We start from the raw sequence: 21,813 nt of genomic DNA on the forward strand, positions 1-21,813 counted from the left end.
CTTCCCCAACATGCAATCAAAGTTTTGCATCTTAACTATTAAAATGACATTTATGTGATTCCGTATCGACTACTAGTCACGTTTCCCTCCGTCCTGCCGATCGTGACGCTCACAGACGTGCCAGCAGCCGTGAACACACAGAGACGCAGGCAGTCAGCGCGGCAGTTTTTCTGATAATCACTTTATCAGTCATCCTTTGTGAAGACGAGGTGAAATCCCTCCACGGGGGAGTGTGATCAATGCCTGAGACATGTAGATCGATCTGGACACAGTCTCTGCTAGCCAGTTAGTCCTTATCCTTTATCCATCTCTCACCCTTTGAAACGGTACTCATTACACCTTCCCACCCAGGGCCAATTCTGGTATTCGTCCTTCTCTTCATCTTCTCATTTATTTTCAGTTTCTCTCATTCTGTCTCTCTAATTACGTCTGCGACGTGTCCTCGTGCTTTTGACAGATCCATCAGGCTGACACTTAAATCCGCAGCGGGCTCCATCACTTCACACTAACAGACGCGTCCCTGGATGACCTTGGTCCGAACGGGGTCTGCTGACAGACGTCCCGGGGACGGCGGCTATAATCATCAACCTCTTCGATTCTCCCTTATAGAGACGCGAATGGGAGCCAGTGTGTTGCGAGCGAAAATGAAAAAGTCCATGCATGTTTTGGCGCAGAAGCCATTTGCGGGATGAGTGATTTATCAGTGACAGGCAGGCGGCCGTGCTTCTGTGTCTGAAGTCTTTTCGTCAACTCCTCCATTCTGTCACTCGCTGCCTAATTTCATAGGAGAGATTCGGTGAGGTGACCTTGAATTGTGAGATGTGGATTAATGAACTGGTTTTCACAGCGAACGTGACGACAGAGAACGAGTGCAACCATCATGCTCTGAAGGTCATCTATATGAGTTAAGCAAAGTGTAAATGGAACAACCTACTTGGGTCTGCGTGCACGGTTGAAGAAACCGTTCCTAAAGAGCAGCACAGAGGAATAAAATTGGATTCTATCATGACTCTGAAGTCATTTGTATTAAATGCCATCTGCTGTCTTATCTTGCAAAAAACTTCACTTTCAATTTTTCTGCCTCCGAAATTAAATTAAAATACGAGGTGAAACGAGTTAATATTTACCATGACATGAATGTGCCCTGCTGTAGAATGAGGGGAAAAAAGCACAGGTGACACTGGTTCGGTAAATCCAAGCAGTCAATGAGCAATGAAGGCTATTTAGTGAGGTAATTCAGGCAGACAGCAGCGATGAGCCAACAGCGATCCACTTACAAGCTAATTAACTTCACATATGAATACATGACTTATTCATTGACACATAAGCTGCAGACGGGAATGGGAGTCAATACCGGATAGGCAGCTGGTCAATAAGGGAAAACTCTTCAATGGAAACACAACAAATGAGCTCAAAACTTTGTATATAGGTTCAGAAACTAACTTACAATGTAATCAGCCAGTTACTTAAACTTCCAGTGTTTATTGAGTCTTACACTGGATAGTCGGTAGAAAAGAGATTTTTTTTTTTTTTTAACTCGTCTGAAAATATTGACATGCACGTTTCAGCATGACATGCACCAGGCGTGCGTCACTGAGGAAAAGGTGGAGGAGGAATCTTGCTGCGTTGTTTTAGCACAACAGAGTCATTAGCAGACGTTCCCCGCGGGGACGTAGATGAAGGAGGACGGAAGTTAATATCGTCTCACTTTAGATGTTCAACACACTGACCGCGAAAACCAAATAATGCATCACAACGAGTCCCAAACTCATTAACACAGACAAGTCAGAGCCAATTTTCTTTCTTTCTCTCTCTCTCTTTTTTTCTTACAAATTAGCCTGTGTTCAATTTTCCAGCCTTGCGGAAGTTAGTTAATCAAGAGATAATGAAATGTGTTGAATATAAAAGTTACCTGGATGTAATTACGACCACCTACCTGAGCACGGCGAGCTGCTGGGGGGGCGTTTAGAGGGAACAGCGAGGGCCAGTTTATCGGACGTGTGTGTTTGTTTGCTCTCTCTGAAACAGGAAACGATGGATGGAAGGACTTTTAAAATAAAACAAATACATTCACAACCTCATTGTTGCAATATGCAATGTTTTAGTAAAAATGTATGAAAATAAATGCAGCACCCTAATAAATGTCTCATGTGTGAGAAGTCACAGCTGCACTTAGATTTACACCATCTATTTTATCCTTACATTTATTTATTAAACATTATTCAGCAGAAAAATGGTGTGAAGACTAGAGGGAGGGTGATGTGAAGCCACACTGGTTTGAGAAATTTGCACTAAACCACTAAGCGTAGCGCGTTACAGAGGGGACAGGCAACATTTTCAAGTGAATTTTGCTTCAGCAGCGCCCAGAGTGGCCCTTTTTCTGAAGGTGGCCTGTAAACGGGTATTGTGAGGTGCAGGCATGTCGATGCTTCTTCACTGGAATCGTCCTGGCAAGGCCGTCTTCTTGTCTCTGTTGTGCTCTTGATGGAAGCGATAACCCGACTACTTGATTTGTGTCTGCTGAAGCTGACGCTCTCAGCTCACATCTTTAAGTTTAGACCGGAGTTTAGAAGAAACAGGTCCTTATTAAAAACATGGCGCGCTGCATGTCTTCCCTCTTTGGGGTTGACTTTCACGAGGAAGAAGCAGATTGGGCGTCTTTGCCCTTGAAACTGAGGACACACAAGGGCCGTTTGCCTCGACGTCGTTACCATTAACACACACGTCTGCATACATGCGGCAGATCGGCTGCTTCCCGTCCTGGCAGGAAACACACTCTGTGCCCCACTGGCTCACTGACCGACATATGGATGGATGGATGGAGGTTGCTCGCAGCTTGCTGTGATCAGTGGCGTGTGTGTGTGTGTGTGTGTGTGTGTGTGTGTGTGTGTGTGTGTGTGTGTGTGTGTGTGTGTGTGTGTGTGCGCGTGTGTGTGTGCATCATGCAGTAATGTGTCCACATGTCACAAATATGAATGGATGACAAGCTGACTGGTTTTGTCTGGGAGCCAGTAGCCAAGCTGTGCCGTCTCCTCCCCTTCTGCTCACTCGCTGCTTGACCCTCGTCCACTCCAGTCCAGCCGTCACCTCCTTTATCTCCTCCACCATCCGTCCTTTTTACCAAACACTACATTTTTCATGTTTTCCTTGACAACTTTAACTGTTTTCCTGGTGGACTGGCGGACCGGATTGGAACATCTTGTGGGCTGGTTGTGGCCCACGGGCCTCATGTTGGAGACCCCCGAGTTAGCGCGTGAAGACATGCAATGAATTGATTCTTGTAATAACAAATGCTTGGAAATCGAATCTCATTGGGCCGAATCACTGAAAGTGTGATTTTCCACGTGGAAAGCTGTCCGGGGAACTCTGTGGCGCGACTGTGCTGAAGTGTTGGGAGACGCCGCATTGTGTTTCCTCCTGCCAGATGGAGGAAAGGCGCCGCGCCGGGCTGAAGTGCGGCTCTCTCGTGTCCTTTCTTTGTCACATTGTTTTAGCTCCTCACCTGTTATCACTTCCACGGCGCTCGCTGCATGTTGCCGTTGTCAATTCCCCGTGTTGCGCTAATTAACCACAAAGAGCCGTGTCGGGGGGCGTAGTAGGGCTCAGGCTACCCCCCTAAACACACACACACACACTCACACACCGTTTCCATTACACGGCTCATGCCCTCCTCCCTCCGTCTCTGCTTTGTTTTCCCATCCAGCAGTCCGTGCACGCACCCTGGCCTCCGTGTTAGCATAGTCACCCCAGTTTTTCTTTGTCTTTTTCTTTTTTTTCTTTTTTTTTATCTGACACACATCACTGCCCTGTTGACTTTGATCCTCAGATCTCAGTATCAAGGGACCGTTCACTGGCTCGCCTGGGGGAGGTGACAGAAATGTCTGTGTTTTCCATCTGTGTGCATGAGAGAGAGGGAGAGAAAGGCGAGAGGACGAGCGCGAGGTGCAATAAGTGGAGAGTGAGAGATGACAGAGTCGGCGATCCAATATTTTCCCCCCTTTGAGATTTTGAGCTGGCTTCTCTCGTTCTGTCGATCTGTGACATGTGTGACATGAATCTAATCTCTGTGCGTCTTTGTTGTTGTCTGACGGTCTCTAATCCTCTGTCCTCCGTCGCCGGACCGCCGGCCACGGCCGTGAAACTATTGATGTCGCAAGTCATTTGTTTGCTCGTCCATTCAGTCGACCGAGATCCAGAGCTGTAATTTAAAAAAAAAAAAAAAAAAAAATCAATAGCGAGCTGATGAAACTATGCTAAATTTGCTCTCGCGCTCTCGATTTGAAGTGGCAGCAGTGACAGCTTTGTGTATGTGGCCGTGCGACCCGCTCTTCATCTCCCACACTTACAAGTGTTTTCAAACGCATCAAACTCACAATTAATACACAGCGGGTATGTCTCTTCATTATGCACGTTTCACATAATGAAGAAAAGAAAAGTAAAGTCCTTTTTGGAGTCACTTTTTTTTTCCATTCATTCTCTCCGCTTCGGCCTCTTTATCATTTGCCTTTTCAGTCGTCTCTCACTGATTGAGGTTTTAGTTTTTATTATTTCTTCGTTATTTACACGTAAATAATCATCAAAGATGAGAAGAAGAAAGAAATGGTGATTAAATTGATTTTTAAAAGAAAAAAAACAGTTATTAAAACTCTTTTACTGACAGTTTACAGTATATAACGACTCAGTCTCTGCACGCCATTTGTTCATGGAGTATGAATTAGACTTAATAGCATTTAATAAGTCGTCATATCGGTACTCGGTATTGCCAAGTAGCTAAAAGTTAGTACTTGTATTTGTCCTTTGATGAAGCAGTATCGGCGCCTCCCATGCAGTATGTTTACCACCTCCATGCGACAAACACAGGTCTGCTGACTGATTCAGGAAATGACACACATTGGAAAGAAACAATCGGTTCTGCTCGTTTGCTAACAAGCTTCTGTTCTAATATCCTCTCCTAATGACGTCCACTTCACAGCGATAACCCGGGTACCCGGCACTGACAGCCACTTTCCGTCAAGGTGTTTCTTCTTTCCTGCTTGTTATTCAGCTGGCGAGCGTGTCTCGGTATTGAAAAATTGACCAAATTGGCCATGACCTGAGCCTCCAAACACAAGAGAGACTCAGGAAAAATAAGATGAAAAGAAAAGCTGCGTGTTCATCTGCCCACCTGTCCGTTCTTTCACGTGCGAGCGAGCGAGCGCGCCTTGGTCAACGGTTTCCAAATGTCCACTAATAAACGCTTCATGAAGGGCGGTGGAGATATGGCAACCGGAGAGGACCGTCCACGTTCACAGATGTGAAACTTAATGAGAGAGTGTGCTGTGTACAGGAAGAAGGCCAAGACTGAAAACGAACACCTGCATGGAAGCACGAGGAGGTGAATGAGCCCATTCCAGGATTTCATGAGGACTCATTGTTTGGGATCCCATAGATTCACACATTTGATCAAACTGTTGCACCTTTCATCACACTGAGGAGCGAGGTGATCCTCCCAGATTTACATCGAGGTGTTAATCAGCAGCTAATCTTGCATTAAGCGGCCTGTTGTACAGTTAAGTCTTCACAATAAGCCTCATTTCTCTCATTTCAATTAACTAAAAGGAAGCGCTTAGAGGAAGCTTAGGAAGCCAGCTGCTGGCTCTGTAGCATTTAGACAGCTCATCTCTCCCTGAGTCCTGGTTAGCATTAGTCTCCTCGCAGGGAGTCCCGCTGCCAGCGAGCGGGCTCGCCACCGAGGGCTCATTCTTAACGGCATACCTTCACCGAGGGTGAGAAAGTGGCAGACTGGTGCAGGGCTGCTGCTGATAGCGCTCATTAGTGTCTGGATTAGCCTCGATTAGCCTGTTTTTTTTTTTTTTTTTTCTTTTTCACGCCAGTCATGCTCCAGCCTGGTGCTAATTATGTATTTACAACTTTACCCTTTTTAGCCGAGCTGTGTGCTCAGCATATATGTTTTGTGGCTTCGGAATTGAAAAAAAACTCCCTTTAACAGGAAGAAACCTGCAGAACCAGACTCAGATGTGGAGATTTTCAGATTTCGTGCCTGAAGGAGAGGAGATCGGACACAGGGCAACAGGCAAACAGACATAAAACCGCTTGCTGCTGTTTTAGCTGGTTTCCTCTTCCACGTTAGCAACATGTTGCTTTTGAGAGGAGGTTTTTACTTTCCAGGAAACAGTTATGACCAGTGTGTCAAGATAGACCACAAAACCTGCCCGAGAAGACAGGGACCAGTAACATGAGCCACTCTGGAACCAGCTCAGTGTGAGTGCATGAATAATTAACAGGGTATGACCTGGTTTTGTGCCCAGTCAAGCAAAGAGCCTTTTCAGAGTTTAGTATAAAAAATATACAGTCAGTCGGCAGATCAGAGTTTTTTGGCTCGGTTCCACGCGAGTGTTGGTGACGTTAAGGCGACGTGAAGGCTGTCACACACAAGTGACATGGTGAAATTGACTTTGATGAGAGCGAGACGAGCCGGGGGAGCCTCGAACTCTCACTGTTCTCTCATATCCATCCTTGTCAGTCAGAGTTGGACTCGGAGGGTGGTGGGGAAGATGGGCGAGTAATGTGAGGGAGGAGGAGAGCGGCACAAGGTGCTGAGGATTAGCGGGGAACTGTGGCGAACCGGCCGCCGTGCTGATTTTCGGTGGCAGCTGCACGCGCTGACAGCGACCTCTGAAGTTGCTGACACAAATCCAAACTGATCAGCTCCGTTTTTTGGTGAAATTCAGCTCCCGCCGGTCTCACTGTACATCTTCCCTGCAGCTCCGCAAGCAAAGAAAGGAAAAGGAAGGATCTTGTGTAGACTCAGCGTCTGGTTGTCCTCGAGAGTCTTGTGTTTGGATGTTACAGTCAACATCTCAGCATAAAAAAAATAAATAAATAAAAACCCTCCCCTGGGACATTTTGATGTACCTGAATGGACGTTTTGACCCCGTTTTATCCGCAGGCTGTTCTCTAAGTGGACAGAAACGTTCAAACGCGGGACGTCTGAGTGCTTTGACGAGTCTTATCGGAACAACGTGATTTATGTTCGGCTCAAAAAACATCAACGCGTTGTGAAATGTAACTGCAAAGCGTTCCTCAAAACTTGTCTGTGAGAAAGTACGTTGAGATAAGACAAATGTTTTTCCTCAGTTTTTGAAGCAAACCGCATTTTTCTCTGGAGATAGCAGTGCTTCCTGGCCCAGATGCCAACCGGAGTGTGGTCGCAGCTTATCTCCGTCCTTTCTGCCAGGAGAAAGCACCAATCAGCTCCTTTCTTCAGCAGACTTATTCCTCTTAAGCTCTCGTGCCAGCCGTGTGAAGTGTTACAGTCTGAAGGTCACCTTCACAGGTAAAGCCTGCAGAGTGTCGTCACAGCAGGTTCTTGGGGTAGTTTTCCATTATCCAGAGAGTTTACACATGATTATGGCCTGATGTTTCAGGGAGAAAACATGCATGCACTGAAAATGTGAATGCATCCTCAAGAAAAAGGTTGGGAGTCACTCTTTTGTTGGATTGATGTGTTTTGATGTTCCAGTAATCAAAGCTTTCCTTCCCTCTCTCATGCAGGTGGAGCGAGAAATAGCGATCCTGAAGCTCATAGAACACCCGCACGTTTTAAAGCTACACGACGTCTACGAAAATAAAAAATACTTGTAAGTATCATCCTTTGATTTTTAATGTCCAAACCAATGTCCGTGCACCCTCATTGTTAATGCTTTTAGCTTTCTGCTCTGTCTGTGTGTTTGAATGTTCAAACTTTGAATAGAAAATAAAAAAGAAATGCAATTTTTTTTTGTTAAATTTTGCGATAAGTTTAATTCTTGTTGGAAGTTCCTCCATGGAAGTTCAATTTAACTTGCAAATTTAGATAGTAAAGTGCACATGACTACTAGTCCAGTCACCTCATGTCCATGAAATTGCTGAATCGAAGATAGAACATGACTGAATTTTGTTTTTGCACATTGCCCAATTTAAAGCAACACTGACCCACACACTTAACCATAAGTGGACGTTGTCTCAAAGCATCGCCATGTAAATGGCAAATCATTTTGACACGAAAATGCAAAAACAAGGCATTTCCCCTCGAAGCGTTGTCGTGTAAACCTAACCTGATTCTCTGAGATCTTGATGAGATGGAAATATCACAGGAAAAAAAGAGATCACTCAAAGTTTGTGGGGAAACTTTGTTTTGATGGCTTCAAGACATCATTACTCTGAATTTCAGTGTTTTTTTTTTTTATGTTTATACTGCTACAAATCATCTCAGTGGCCTGCAGAGCAGTTGTGATTGGTGTGTTTTGATTGCAGACCAACAACAATAGCCTTGGAGGGGTGGATGCTCCATTAGTACTTGCGTGAAGCATTTAATTTGGTTGCGCACGCTCGGGGACTGCTAATAGGGGGGAGGAAGTCTCCGTAATGCAAACACCACGACACGCTTATCAGAGGCTGCACCGCGGCATTAAGAGACATTAGCCACAGAGAGCGTGCCGCCGCAGCCACTCACACACACACACACACACACTCACACACACAGATCTGTTAGCTAACTTTAACAGCGGTGAGTGACAATCCCATCAGTCGTCAGTCGTAGACCTCTTGATCTACAGAGGAATGTTTGTCAACTAAATTCAATTAGTCCTCATGTGGAGCTCGGCTGGCCAAATGGGATTGGGCATGCACTGCTGTACATGTCATCCTTTAAGATGACTGGAATCACAGAATATTATGATTCATCCTATAATTGGATTATTAAAATCACATTTTGTGGCCGTTGCTTCATCACTCCTGACAGACGGTCACTGGTAGCGCCACCGAAGACAAATTGCTTTACATTTGCACCACGAGTGACTTGAATACACTCCGTATTTCACATCAGCTGCTGATGATTCTAACTGAGATATCCTCACTCCAGAGGCAATCGCTGATAGACATACAGCCTGCCGGGCGCTCGCCGTCCCAGTGCTTTAAAGATTTATTATTCTGTTGGCGCAGATCCGACAACAAGCTGTTCAAACTGGTGTGGTGTGAACAAGAGGAGAAGGAGTTTGATACATAATCCGCCAATCATTTATTTATGGGGATTTCTTTGCTGTGAATGAATGAATGATCACATTACAATAATTATCTGAATTATAGCTTTGAGAATGAAAAATGGCCACTGGACAAAAAGCTTAATAGTCAGAAATCATAATGCATATGAGTCCAGTTGATTTGTAGCTCTGTTGCTGTCAGCAGTTCTGTTAATTATACATTTACAGGAGTGTTGAGAAAATGTGTTAATTTCGCAGGCAGGTTATTTTAAAGATATATTCTGAGGGAAAGAAAATCTCATGAGAAAATCTTTGCATTGAAGTTTAAGATGTTTAAAGTCTGAAAAGTCAATAATTAGCAAGCATTGTCAGGTTACTGGATGTATTTATATGAGAAAAGACCTTGAGATTTAATTATAAAACTTAACATGATTCTTCGTCTCAGGGTCGACTGCACAGAAAAAAAAAGCCTGATCTTAGTTTGGGTCAAAATGTTTGCGCTCCATGGGAACTGAACCTTTTCAGAAAACACACAGAGGAGAAAAAACTGTTTGTTAAGGGAAAGTAAAGCTGTTTCCTCTTCAGAAGGTTATTCAAATTACTTTGAAACCCACTTGGGTTATCGCATTTTCTTTTTTAAATTAAGAAAGAAAAGATAGAAGTAAACATCTCTGTTTGGTTTGTTCATTTCTTTCTGTTTGGGCTCATTGGGAAGTGTGCCAGACCTTGTTCAGGTTCACCGTCGCAGACTTTATGTGGCTTTTCCGGATTGTTTACTGAGCACATGCTCTGTGGCCAATTACACTTACATTTTGCTACACCATGTGTTAATCAATAAAAGTGAATAGACCCACACATCCAGAGGGGGCGAGCGAGCGAGTGAAAGAGAGAGAGAGAGTGTTTTACTACCTGCCTGGATTTCAATTTGTCCTAGTTAAGATGGAGGGAGTTTGGGAAGAGGATATATGAACAGTTCATGCCGACTTTAAACCTCGGGATGAAGCTGCAGGCCGGGTCAGTGCAGATTCATCTTGTCCCTGTCCGCTCGGCGCCGGGGAGCGTGGACACACAGTCGGGATGACGGACCGCTCCGGCACTGGCGGATCCACACGGACCGCAAGGCCGCCGCCATGAACAGCGGCGGCGAGGAAGACGGAAAAACATTTCACAAAAAATGGCTCCTCCTTTCATGAAGTGAAAATAGCAATTATATTCATGTGCCTTTGACAATCTGTATAAACTTCATGTGTCCAGCTCTTTCTCACGTTTCCGCCTATCTTCGTCAGGTACCTGGTGCTAGAACACGTCTCCGGTGGCGAGCTGTTTGACTACCTGGTGAAGAAGGGCAGGTTAACGCCAAAAGAGGCCAGAAAGTTCTTCAGACAGATCATGTCAGCCCTGGATTTCTGCCACAGTCATTCCATATGGTAAGCGACTCTGAGAATAATGCAATAATAACCATTTTTCAAAAGGTTTAAGAATTCATTTTACTCAAGTCGTAAAAGCATCACTTACTTTTAAAGAGAGTAAACTTCCAATAAACAATCATTCCCAGGAGGTGTAACAAAAGGCAATTTGGTTGTTGTACAAAGCTGAACAAATAATGAGCTCCTTTAATGAATTCTGGAAGGGTAGAGATTCTTCCTGAAGTGGATCTACCATCTAAATTTGACTTTGTTTATTCAAGTCTTCCGAGTGCCGTTTAGTTTTCATCCCAGTGATTCAAAATGGAAATTACACAAGTGAGAAAATCTGATATTGCCTGTTTCGTCAAGTGTTTCGGAGAAACGTCTGAAACCCGTACAGTCACAGACATATCCCATCAAACTGTTTTACTCCTTCATTATTCTCCTGAAAATAACAAAAAAAAAAGAGTGATTCATGGTAAAGCTCCTGTAATAACTTCAACAGAGGCTTTTTTATGTCTGTTGCTGTGCTCCATCCTCCCACACAGGACAGTCGCTCTCCTTTTTATATAAATTTGAGATGTAAAAATGTTTTATAGAGGATGTTTGCTTTTGCTCAGTATTTATCTCCGTGCTGTTACACCACAGAGCTGAATGGCTTTTAGATTTATCTCCACCACAAGTAGACGCTGTAAATATCTCACGAACTCAAGGATGAAGTCCTGAGCTTTTCAAGCAGTCCGGTCTTCAAGTTTTGTAATTAAATACCAATATGAACTTCGTGTAATTGGAAATAAGAGTGTGGTGTCAAACATAAGGCCCGTGGGCCAAAACCGGCCCTCCAAACCACCAACATTTCAAAGAAAGCTGAGATTTAAAAAAAACAAAACAGATTTCTAAGCAGTCGCGGACATGCTTACGTGACAGTGATGGTCGGGGTCACTGAAAACACAACTTTTTAAAAATGATTGCAAGGTGGAATTTTCAGAAAAAGTTCCGACTTTGTCTCCGTAGAGAAACGCAACTACAGCTCCTGCTGGTGGCCCAACATGAAAACTGCGTCATTTGCGGTGTGTATGTATTTTGCAGAAGAACATTGCTTTAAAATTATCTTCATGTTGAGATTTTAGTCATTTTTTGTTGTAATGGTTTGGTTTTGTAAAAATACATGCATGCACATCGAGACTGTAAGTGCTTACCAAACAGTCAAGTCATCGTGATAGTTTAGAATTACCCACAAAGCATTTGCCTGAAAGTGCTAGAGAATGACAGACTTTCCTATTCTTACATGCAAAGTCAGGATTTACTCCAGTATTCTCTGTTTTTCACTCCTCTATAGAGGCGATCCAGTCTCATTTCCCCTGCAGCCCAGTGCTCCACGGTAAAACCCAGAGATTAGCATGTTATTGCTCAGTTAATTAAAATGGAGGAATTAATTCAATTTGTCACGGAATTATACAGTTTAATTTCCAAGATTGGATTCTATAGGCTTCTACTGGAATCTGTGTTTACTATACATTTGGCTGGTGGTTATCTAAACCACTTTACGAGCTTCATAGCTTAAATCCCGGCCTTGAAATTGTCTCGCGCTTTAACTGTTCTCTCAGGACGCTGCAAGTGGAGTTAATTTTATTGTTTGGGCCATCAAACACAGAGTTTATGGAATCAGTAAAAACAAAAAAGAGAAATGCACGCACTGCTGGAAATGCAAATCAAATCAGCTGAAAGTTAAAAAGTGGTCTCTGATAATGACTGTTTGCAGAACAGATTAGACCAATTAGAGTGAAACATCTGGGATTGACACTAAGAACACGCACTCGCATGGATTATTCGATTCTTTCTCTCACAGATTTATTGTTTCTTTCCTGTTCTCACTTTGTTTCTGCCTCTCAAATCCCCTCGCTGACACTCCTGGAAAATGATGCCTTGTACATTTATCATGAGGGGGATTATTTGGAAGTGTTGTGCACCCTCCACTCCTCCTTATCGCAACCTCAATTAGGGGCAAACAGACAGACATCCGTGGCCCTCCTCACCTCTCTGCCATTCCCACTAATGAGATCCCAGCATCCCCCCAATAAAAAAGGGCTTCTGCAATCATTTCTTCCATTTCTCCCCCGTCTGCTCGGGGGACCTGCGCAGGCCATTAGAAGTGCTGCTTCTTCTCTGTGACTCACCGTGCAGAGAGTGGGGGTAAACACATGCTCCTCTTTCTGCACACCTCCCGCTTTTCTCTTCGCTCCCTGTCTTTGCCTCATGCTTCCGTCCTCCGCCCACGTCCCATCCCCAAATATCTTCCCCGAGCCAGATGGATGGGAGTCTGGATATGAATGAAAGAGCGAGCGTCGAGGCAGAGGGCTGATTATGACTCAGTGTTTCCTCTGCCTGATGAAGATTGCTCTCTGATTCACTTGTCTTTGTTACGGCAGAGCGATGCACATTTGAGCTCAATGGTTAAAAACAGACATCGGAAAAAATCATCTCCAGCGAGCTAAATGCTGGTGCAATGAGGGAAAATCATCTTTATCAAGCCTTGTGTTGGTTTATCGATACTGTTGTTGACGCTTTCAGATGGGAGGAGTGTTAACTGCTAAATTGAAAAAAACTGGAAAATGTTGACGTGTCAACAGCACCGAATATAAAAGCACTCGATGAGAGATGATAGTATAACCCTGATACTGTATAATTTCACGATACTCTCCTGATCCCGGTGAAGGTTTCTCCTTTCTTCCCGCTGCAGGGCTGCCAGGGGTCACGGTCTGCTACAGAAAAACACTCCTAGAAACACTCTGGATTCAGTAACAGGGTTGGAAGGCTGAAAAACAGGCATCATATTACAGCAGACAGCTCCTAAGCACCTCCACCTGAGGACGGCTAATAACAGTCAATCTCAGCGTTTAACAAAGCACACCGTGAACACACTCCCGAGACGTCGGCGTGGCAGTTGACCATAAGAGCAAACACCCACCAGAGACACGGCGAGCGTGCAATAACTAAACTAGATTTCCCTGGAACACATCAGAAGCGGTTTTTGAGTGTGTGTATTACCCACAAGCGAACAACACAAGCAGATGTGAAATCCTTCAAAGACTGAGCAGAAGGAAAGAGCACAGTGTAATTGACATTTAGCATTGTCGCCACATTTATTTTGCTCTGCTGCACTTGAACTCACCACATGGAGCAGTGGGTGCTGCATGTGGTTTTCGCTCTGAATGTGTCTATTTTCAACTCTTTACAGTATCGGTTTTCACAGTGTCTCTGAAGGTATCGGTACAACCAGGAATCAATCTAAGGTCAAGTGAACCAAGAGTGACTGAAACACAGCCAATAATTGTCTTTTCTTGTATTATTTTAATAGAAAAGTACAAACTCCACGGCGATGTGGTGGTTTGCTGAACAGGGAGATTTTCCCCGGTTGAGGTCTGTCTCGCAGTGGGAGTCTGGTATGGCGGCTTTTTCACACAGTAAAAAATATGAATGTTCAATTCAACAGACATAAATCCACCAATTGCAGATGTGATGGCAGCTCAGACGAACCTCGAGTTCCACTGACTGCAGGAGGGAGGCAAAATGCTTGTGACATGTAAAGGTTGAACATGGAGAGTGAGAAAGGAGAGAAACTCAGAGCAGGAAATTCAGGAGGCTGACCACTCCAAACTGCTGGAAACACGCTTGAGAGATGATCTCTGCAGTCCTCAGAATCAAGGGCAGGCCCAGAAAAGTGCTATTATTGCGCGGAAAGCACCGGATTCACATCGGCATAAATCTTGTACAACTTTGTCTTTATTATAGTGAAGGTGACGGAGAACTTTAAAGTGAGCGAGTCCTCGCCGTGCATAAAGAGAAGAGGAGAGAATCATTTTTAGAGCTGGACTGTACGTTCAAGGGTGCAGGAGTTCTTTCCTAGGAGAAAAAAAATATATTTATAGACATCAAAATATGCATATAACTGATTCAAATGGAACGAAAGCAACACAAAGTGAATAGAAGAAACTGACAAGAGGATCTGGTCCGGAACGCCAAACCACCAAGCAAATTGGGAAAACTTCAAAGAAGACACTGGTTTTTAAACGATTTCTTAAAAATAGCAGACACAACACAACAATAAGATCCAAGCAGAGACATCGGCAGGAAAGCTACCTGTTTGCTATCAAACTATCCTCAAAGCCGAGCTGTCAGGGTGAGTTTATATAAACATAATACGCAGTACCATAATATAGCAGCTATAGGAGAGCTTTTCTGGGCATTTCACTGTATCTTCCGGCAGAAGGTTTCATTAAATGTCCTTTATACTAAGATTGTCTTCATTTTCCACAGTAGTCATTTAGTTTTGGGAAAATAGACATTTTCATTACGTATATTCTGCACCATACAGAAAAAAACTTTATAGTTTAAATTAAAAAGGTTATTGTATCGCTGCTTTAATGGTCCGTCTCACTCCAGATGAAGTTTTGCTGCATGTGACCATAACTTGAACTAAAATGTATTTTTGCAGAGAAAAAAGCCTCCAACCTAGAAATCTTGAACATTTCTATGACCTATCACTTCGTAAGCCATTCAGACGTCCGCGGAGCGTCCTGTGCACGACACGCCGTCGTCCCCGGCTCCTGCTCTCACTAATGACTTCAGTCTGAAGCTCCCAGTGCGTGGGTGACTCATAAAGCGACTCTAACCATCAAGTAATCCACAGACTCCGCATCGCAACAGAGTCGTGTCCCTAAAAACTCGCAGCAGAACTTAATGTGCTCTCACACACACATACACACGCACAAATACACACTTGCAGTCATAACACTGTGATGTGCTCGTTATCGCTGCCACCTACACGTGCACAAAACAGGCACCTGGTCCAAAAGTAACATTAAACCCACACAGTGCCATAATCGCTCCTGTGAACCGCGTCCACCTCTCTGCCTCTCTCCACGGAGACGCGTGAGGAGACTTTAACTCTCCTTCAGGTAATATCGGGAAATAATAACGAATGCGCCAATATAATTTTTGCAAACGACGAACACAGGAAGAGTAGGAGCCTTTAGCTAATTGCCTTTACGGAGTACCGACACAAGTAGAGGTTAAACGCCACCGATCCTGATTCAGCTGTGTGTTGCCATGACGTCTCGTTATACTCACCAGGTTTTTGAGATTTGCTTTTACAAGTACTTGACTCCATGCCCAATATTTAGGCATCAGAATCGGTGCACCTGTACAGTTTTACATGTGTTTACTTCTTTTTTGAATCGTCTGTTTTGCGTCGTCCTCTTCTCTGCTGTCAACTCTTTAAAAAAAAAGTGACACTTTCAGTCATTTGGCTCCAGATTGTGATTCTGTCGTCTCATTTTTCTCTCTGCACCGTCTCATACCCTTGTGGCTGTTTGTGACTTTGTTTTTTTAAGGAGAGTTTCTCCCGATTACAGTCTATCTGCCTGCCTGTAGAAAGCTGATACTTTATAAGCTGTCACCGCTGCAGCTGATGACTGCTAACAGCGCAGAATGGAAATCTCTCATATTTGTCTGATAGTTTCTTTTTCTGTAGCTCGATAGTTTTCTTTGTCTGTAGCTCCAGGTAAACTGTTGAAGTGTAACTTCTGCGAGGACGGGGAAGTGGATGTTAGGAGGTAGAATGGTGGGGAAAATAAATGAAATAGGATGAGAAAATGTGTCTCAAAAATAGAGTACGGGATGGGAAATGGAAGTCGTCGGTTGGTTTATGGTGCTTGAATCGGAGGAAATTGGAGCGCCTGTAAAAGATGGTTATAGTAAGAAAGGTAGAAAGTGGAATTATTATATGGAAAAAGAAACGGCCCCAAATCGAATAATATAAAAACAGAACACAGCAGGTTTACAGTAGCGGGGTAAAAGGACCGGATGTGAGAGGAGAGGGATTTTTAATCTCTTCGCCCCTCCTTCATGCTGATACTTCTCTGGCAGCTTGTCTGTTTATTCTGCCTTGAAGGTCCGCTGCTCATCCCATCATCCTCAGTCAGACTCCTCTGGATTAAGGCCCAACGCTGGGGTGCGCACACAGATTTGACACAACAAAAGCAAGCCGTTTGTTTATTACAGATCTCGTCGTCATTGTAATCCCACTTCTTTGTCACTGCATTACACGGAGCGATGCATTAATGCCCCGGCGTGCCGCAAAAGCCCCGAGAAACAGATAGCGATGCACGAGATGACTCCAAGAACGCTTCCGTAACCTCGAAATCTCAGTGTCTGCTTTCTTATTAATGCTAATCTCGTTTTCCACATCAATCTAGTGCAAGTTAAACGGCGAATGGTATAAAGTAGGGATGCACAATGCTGGCTTTCGGCCAATTTGACTCATTAAAAAAAAAAGAGATTGCTGTCTGTCTGATAAATAAAAGTGACATATATTGATATAGTGATATATATTGATCAATATCAGTGATCGACTATGGCAGCAATATGAAAATCGTTATCCGCCAAATTTTTCGCATTGCCGCATCCCCAGTATAAAGACACTAAGTGCTGTTTTGTAGCAATTTATTATAATTTTCCAGTATAAATCTGGCATTTCGATGTGCGAAGTTTTATATTTTTAAAACATAAAAACAAGACGCTCGCTCGTAGGATTACTCCTCAGGAAACACCTTCGGATTTGTCTGACATGTCAAAAAACTGCCAACAAACAGCTTTTTGATGAAAGGTATCTGTCATCCTCTTCTGGGAGTTTGGGAGAGGTGTAACGGAAGAAGAAATACAGCTTAGTGTTAATAAATCATTGTGCAAATTAAGCTTTGAAAACTCCTAATTATTTAATTTAAATGCACATTTTAGAACATAATTTAATGCAGGCTTCAGTGTTACAGACTATACATAAAGACTTCCCAGATATATTAAAAGCATTTGTTATTATAAATTCATCCCGTTCATTCATTCAGCGTTGCTCCCGTTTCTGTGTAAATTGAAAACATAAAGCCTCCCACTGCGATCTTTAGCAGATGTTTACGGCTGTTACAAATGTCACAACAACAGCAAACACTTCGAACATCGTCAATCATTAAATGGCTTCAAATTTAAACGCGGCGCCGTCAGCTCGAAGCATTCCGTGTCTCTCATCCCTCATTGCTCTCAATACACTATTAACCCCATCCGATAATGAAGAGTCGCGCCCGGTACGTTCCAGCCTGCCGTATTCAGAAGATTGTCCTCTTTTTCTGCTAATGTGATAGAATATTAGCCCCGAGCGTCGGGAGCGAATGCACTTGGTCTTTTTCTAATTGGGTCAACAGAAGCCCCAAAAAGTTTGCGAGAGAAAAGGAAGGATAGAAAGCGGAAGATGACACAGAGGTGCACCCCAGGCTGAATGGGAGCTTTTTAACATGACTTCAGCTAAAAATACTGGTACCAGCGCAGGGTTTGTGCTACTTTCTTAGCATGTTAATGTGTCAAAAAGATACATTTCAACCATTAGTGTGAGTTTTTTGTTTTTTTTTTTTTTTTGTGTGTCCTCGTGTTTCTAATTAGTGCCACATATCTTGTTGTGATCGGAGACTTAACGACGGGCAATATTAAAACACGGACTGGAGACTTTAGTTATAAAACCGCTCCTCGCCATAAACGCGTCTCGGGTATTACAGAGACGTAAACCCTGAGAGGACAGGCTCATTACGAGCTCCTGTAAAACACAACATATCAGCAAGTTATGTGCAAATGATCACAGGCAATTAACAGCTCAGTCCTGGAGTGCAAGAAAAAAAAAATTGTAGCAGCCTCAGAGGGGGCATAAACAATCTTAATGTTGAGATCGCAGTAATATTTGGTGGTAATTGTTTGATTTTGTGAACATATCGACATTTTCATCACGTCTACTCTGCAGGAAAACAAAGAGAAACTTATTAGGGCACTATTTCAGTGGTCCTGGATGTTATGCTGCGCCGCTATAGGAGCTCTGTGGAAGTAAACTGTGAGACGGAGCTGGAACTATTTCTCAGATATATGTGCTGACAATGATGGATGACAATAAGCCGTAAATACTGCCTCTCCTTAGGTATTTTTATTCTTCTACTCTGTTCCTTTCATGTGCTCCATATGGGACAAGCGCAGCACTAACATTTATACAGCTTATTGCCCGGCAGGAAACACCTGCGCAAAAAAAAAAATAAAAATAAAAAATCTGCTCTGGTAGCATGTGGAATGTTTCTGAAGAGGCTTTTCCCAAGACTTCTTTTATAAGACAGTAAAAAAAAAAAAAAACAAACTTTGAAGCTCTTTGCAGCTGTTGAATTTGTTGAACAGCAGCAGCTCCTGTTCAACATAAGATATTCCCGCTGCGAGGCCAGGCCAGGCCAGGCCAGGCTCGCTGTGCGAGCAGGAAAAGTGCAGCGTAATGTGTCACAGTGGCAGTTTACCGTCCTATTAGAGACACCAAGGTCCCGACAACCACTAAACCATCCAGATGCAATTTGTCCTCTGGATGCTGCCGCCGCTTAAATATGTTGCTTCCTTGAGTTGTGGATCAGATGCTTTATACATGATGTGTCTTTTATAAAACAATGTTTATGGGTCTTTTATTTGCTGGAGAGGTTGGTAATTCAGACGGGGACGTATTTTTATGCGATTTCATTGAAGGAGTGGTTCTGAATAAACAGTTTTCCCCCTCGGTGAGATCAAAAGTAAGCAACGTCGTCGTGCTTTTGAACACAAATCAACAATATAATTATAGATGACCATTTCCTGGGCCCTGCGGTCTGGTTCACGTGCCGCCAAAGTTATGGGATGACCTTCTGCCGTGTTGAAATTCCACTCACTCGTCATTTTTATGCCTCCGCCTGGCGACAGATGCCGGCTTTATATTTCCTCGTAGTCCGTCCGTCTGTCACATTCTCGTTAACTTGATGTCTCCTCGACGCCTCGCGGGAATTCCTTTTAAATTTGGCTCCGATTTTCCACTCTCATTCTAAAGAGGTGCTGATTAGATTTTCATGGCCAAAGGTCACCGCGACCTCATATCGCCTTGTTAAGACCAGTATTACAGGAAGATTTGCCTCAAGGTTGGCACACGCACGTGCTTATTCCCTGAGGAACTGCCATAACTTGGTTTTCGGGGCTAAAGGTTGAGGTCGCTGTGACCTTCAAACCCGTCGTGTGGCTCAGGAAAGTGAACACGCCGTCCTTTCATCCATTCTTCATACTGTTTTATTCAACTCGAGGTCATGAAGTCAGTCATAGCAGAGAAGGGCAGAATTAAACTTTGACAGGCAATGTAGATGACAGTAAGAGTGTGTTAACTACTTTTATCTGTGGAAGTGAAGGTTTGAAGGAAGCAGACATTTCTAAACACACTCACCTCCCATCACAGCCGTGATCCCCGGGAATCTCACCAGCCCCACATTAACTAAAACTCTCCAGCTACTCGCATCGCCGCCGCATGCGGGTTGTGTGAACTGATGAAGGTTTTAGCCCGAGGAGGACTGTTTTCAATGCCATCTGACTTTCATTTCAATTATAGCCGGGATCACAGAGACTGCCAGCATGATAATAAACCGACTGACAGCTAATCCCAGCGGACTGACAGCCGGCGTTACACCAGCTGATGTCATCTAAGGTTAAATGTCCATTTTGATGAGGCGCTCTTCAAAGGCCCACGAATCCGGCTGTTGTTCTTTCTCTCCTTTCAATCATTAGCCCGAAAAGAAGATGAAAGTCTTGGTCATGACTTACTGACAGCCCCACGGTGCTGCAGCTCCGTCTCAATTCTGGAAGAAGAGGAAGCCGGGATGAGACTAGCAAGTGAGAGAGAGAGAAAAGAGAGAGAGAGAGAGAGAGAGACTGCTGGATAGACGTCCAGGTGAACACGCTCCGCATGTGCGTCGTGTCTGCGGCAGACGGCCCAGCGTGAAGTCAAACATCCCTCAACCCCACCGGAGGTGCTAAATGCACAATAAAATGCTAACACCACTCCCTCCCTGACTGAAAATCTAAATTTAACCTCTGACTCAGCAGCAGTGTTAAATAATATAGGAAATATATTCCTCTCAGTGGTCCCATTTGAGGCGGGAGACGAGGCCCGTCGGACACCATCCCCCTCGCTGTGTTTAGCGGTAATGAATGGCGGCTAATGAACACCTCCTCTGCGGCGCGCTCCCTCCGACGCCCTCCGCTCAGCCGCTCGCCGGTGGCTGTCTGCGAGATGAAGGGGGGAAAGCGGGGCGAGGAGGAAGCAGAAGGAGAAAAGGACACGGCGGGGGGCCGTCACGTATCGCGGCGGCCGGGCGGCGAGGTGAGAGCGGATCAAAGGGAGCGGCGGAGCCCAGAGGTGGGGGCCGACCTGTCACATGTTGAGATGTTGTGCTGCTCCCGGACGTGGATCCAAATGCCACGCGCAGGTGTCTGATCAACCTTGTGCCGCACCTCTTGTTTCACCCGGGTTACACTTGTTCCTGTGATTCATGGTGACTTTTTTTCATGTTTCATTAAGCGCTTGATGTTTCTCTCACCTTCTCGCAGCCACAGGGATCTAAAGCCAGAGAACCTCCTGCTAGACGAGAAGAACAACATCAGGATAGCAGACTTCGGCATGGCCTCCCTTCAGGTCGGAGACAGTCTTTTGGAAACCAGCTGTGGGTGAGTGTCAGAAACACACTTCCTGTTTATCGACGTTCAACAGCTTAGTAAAAACCCATCATTTGTGTATCTTCTTCCTCAGACAAGTTTTGCTCTTTCGAGGCAACGTTTTGGAAACCATGTACAAGGCAATGCTGAAAACAATGTAGTTTTCCTGTTTGGCCCCTAGTAGGTGCTGTTGTTTATTTGTTTTAGTGAAACCATACACACATGCTGCAGAGAACAATACACTATAAACATCAACTATTCCTACGGAGAATGCGCAGTAGCAACGTTTCAGAAAAGCAGTTTTTTTTCCGTGTTCCACAGAGCGTTTTCTAAAGGTAGAGTTTCCTCCCGTTTCCACGGAGACAGAATCAGAATATTTTGAGAAAGTTGCGTTTTCAGTTGGCTCAGTCGTATAAATGGTCACCCAAAATGCAGCAATAAAACATTGTCTTATTCCTGAGGTGACTCAGAGAACCAGGAAGTAATAGGCGGAATGTGAAAATCCTTTATGCAAGAAGAGAAGCAGCAGCGAGTGATCAGCAGGGCTCTGAGTGGGCGTCTCTTTAGCGACCATTACGGCGCTTTGTTGATCTCTTGAGGAGAGACTTTTGGTGTCCCTCCAAGCGTGTGCTATCTGGTTTTTGAGCAGGGCCAAGGCCATGGCCACACATTACTGCTCTCCCTCTCCTCATATCTCACCCTGGCTTTATGATCTAGCAGTCACGACCACACCATCAATCCCACCGCGATAATCAATTCGCCTGCAGGAAAAGTCACTTTCAAAGCGGGACGCTGCACTCGAAAGAGGACTA

General features: G+C 44.3%; 1 protein-coding gene across 2 annotated transcripts in view; it reads left to right on the top strand.

The window, feature by feature from the left end:
• The window catches only part of brsk2a (BR serine/threonine kinase 2a), a 169,786-nt gene that overhangs the window by 112,797 nt on the left and 35,176 nt on the right, over nt 1-21,813 (top strand). For both annotated transcript variants that reach the window (XM_030095534.1, XM_030095533.1), the window contains exons 3-5: nt 7,555-7,640; nt 10,307-10,447; nt 20,897-21,013. In XM_030095534.1, coding sequence (XP_029951394.1) covers nt 7,555-7,640; nt 10,307-10,447; nt 20,897-21,013 — 344 coding nt within the window. The remainder of the gene's footprint in view (nt 1-7,554; nt 7,641-10,306; nt 10,448-20,896; nt 21,014-21,813) is intronic.

Source organism: Salarias fasciatus, chromosome 7 (genome assembly GCF_902148845.1).
Source record: "Salarias fasciatus chromosome 7, fSalaFa1.1, whole genome shotgun sequence".
Classification (NCBI taxonomy): Eukaryota; Metazoa; Chordata; class Actinopteri; order Blenniiformes; family Blenniidae; genus Salarias; species Salarias fasciatus.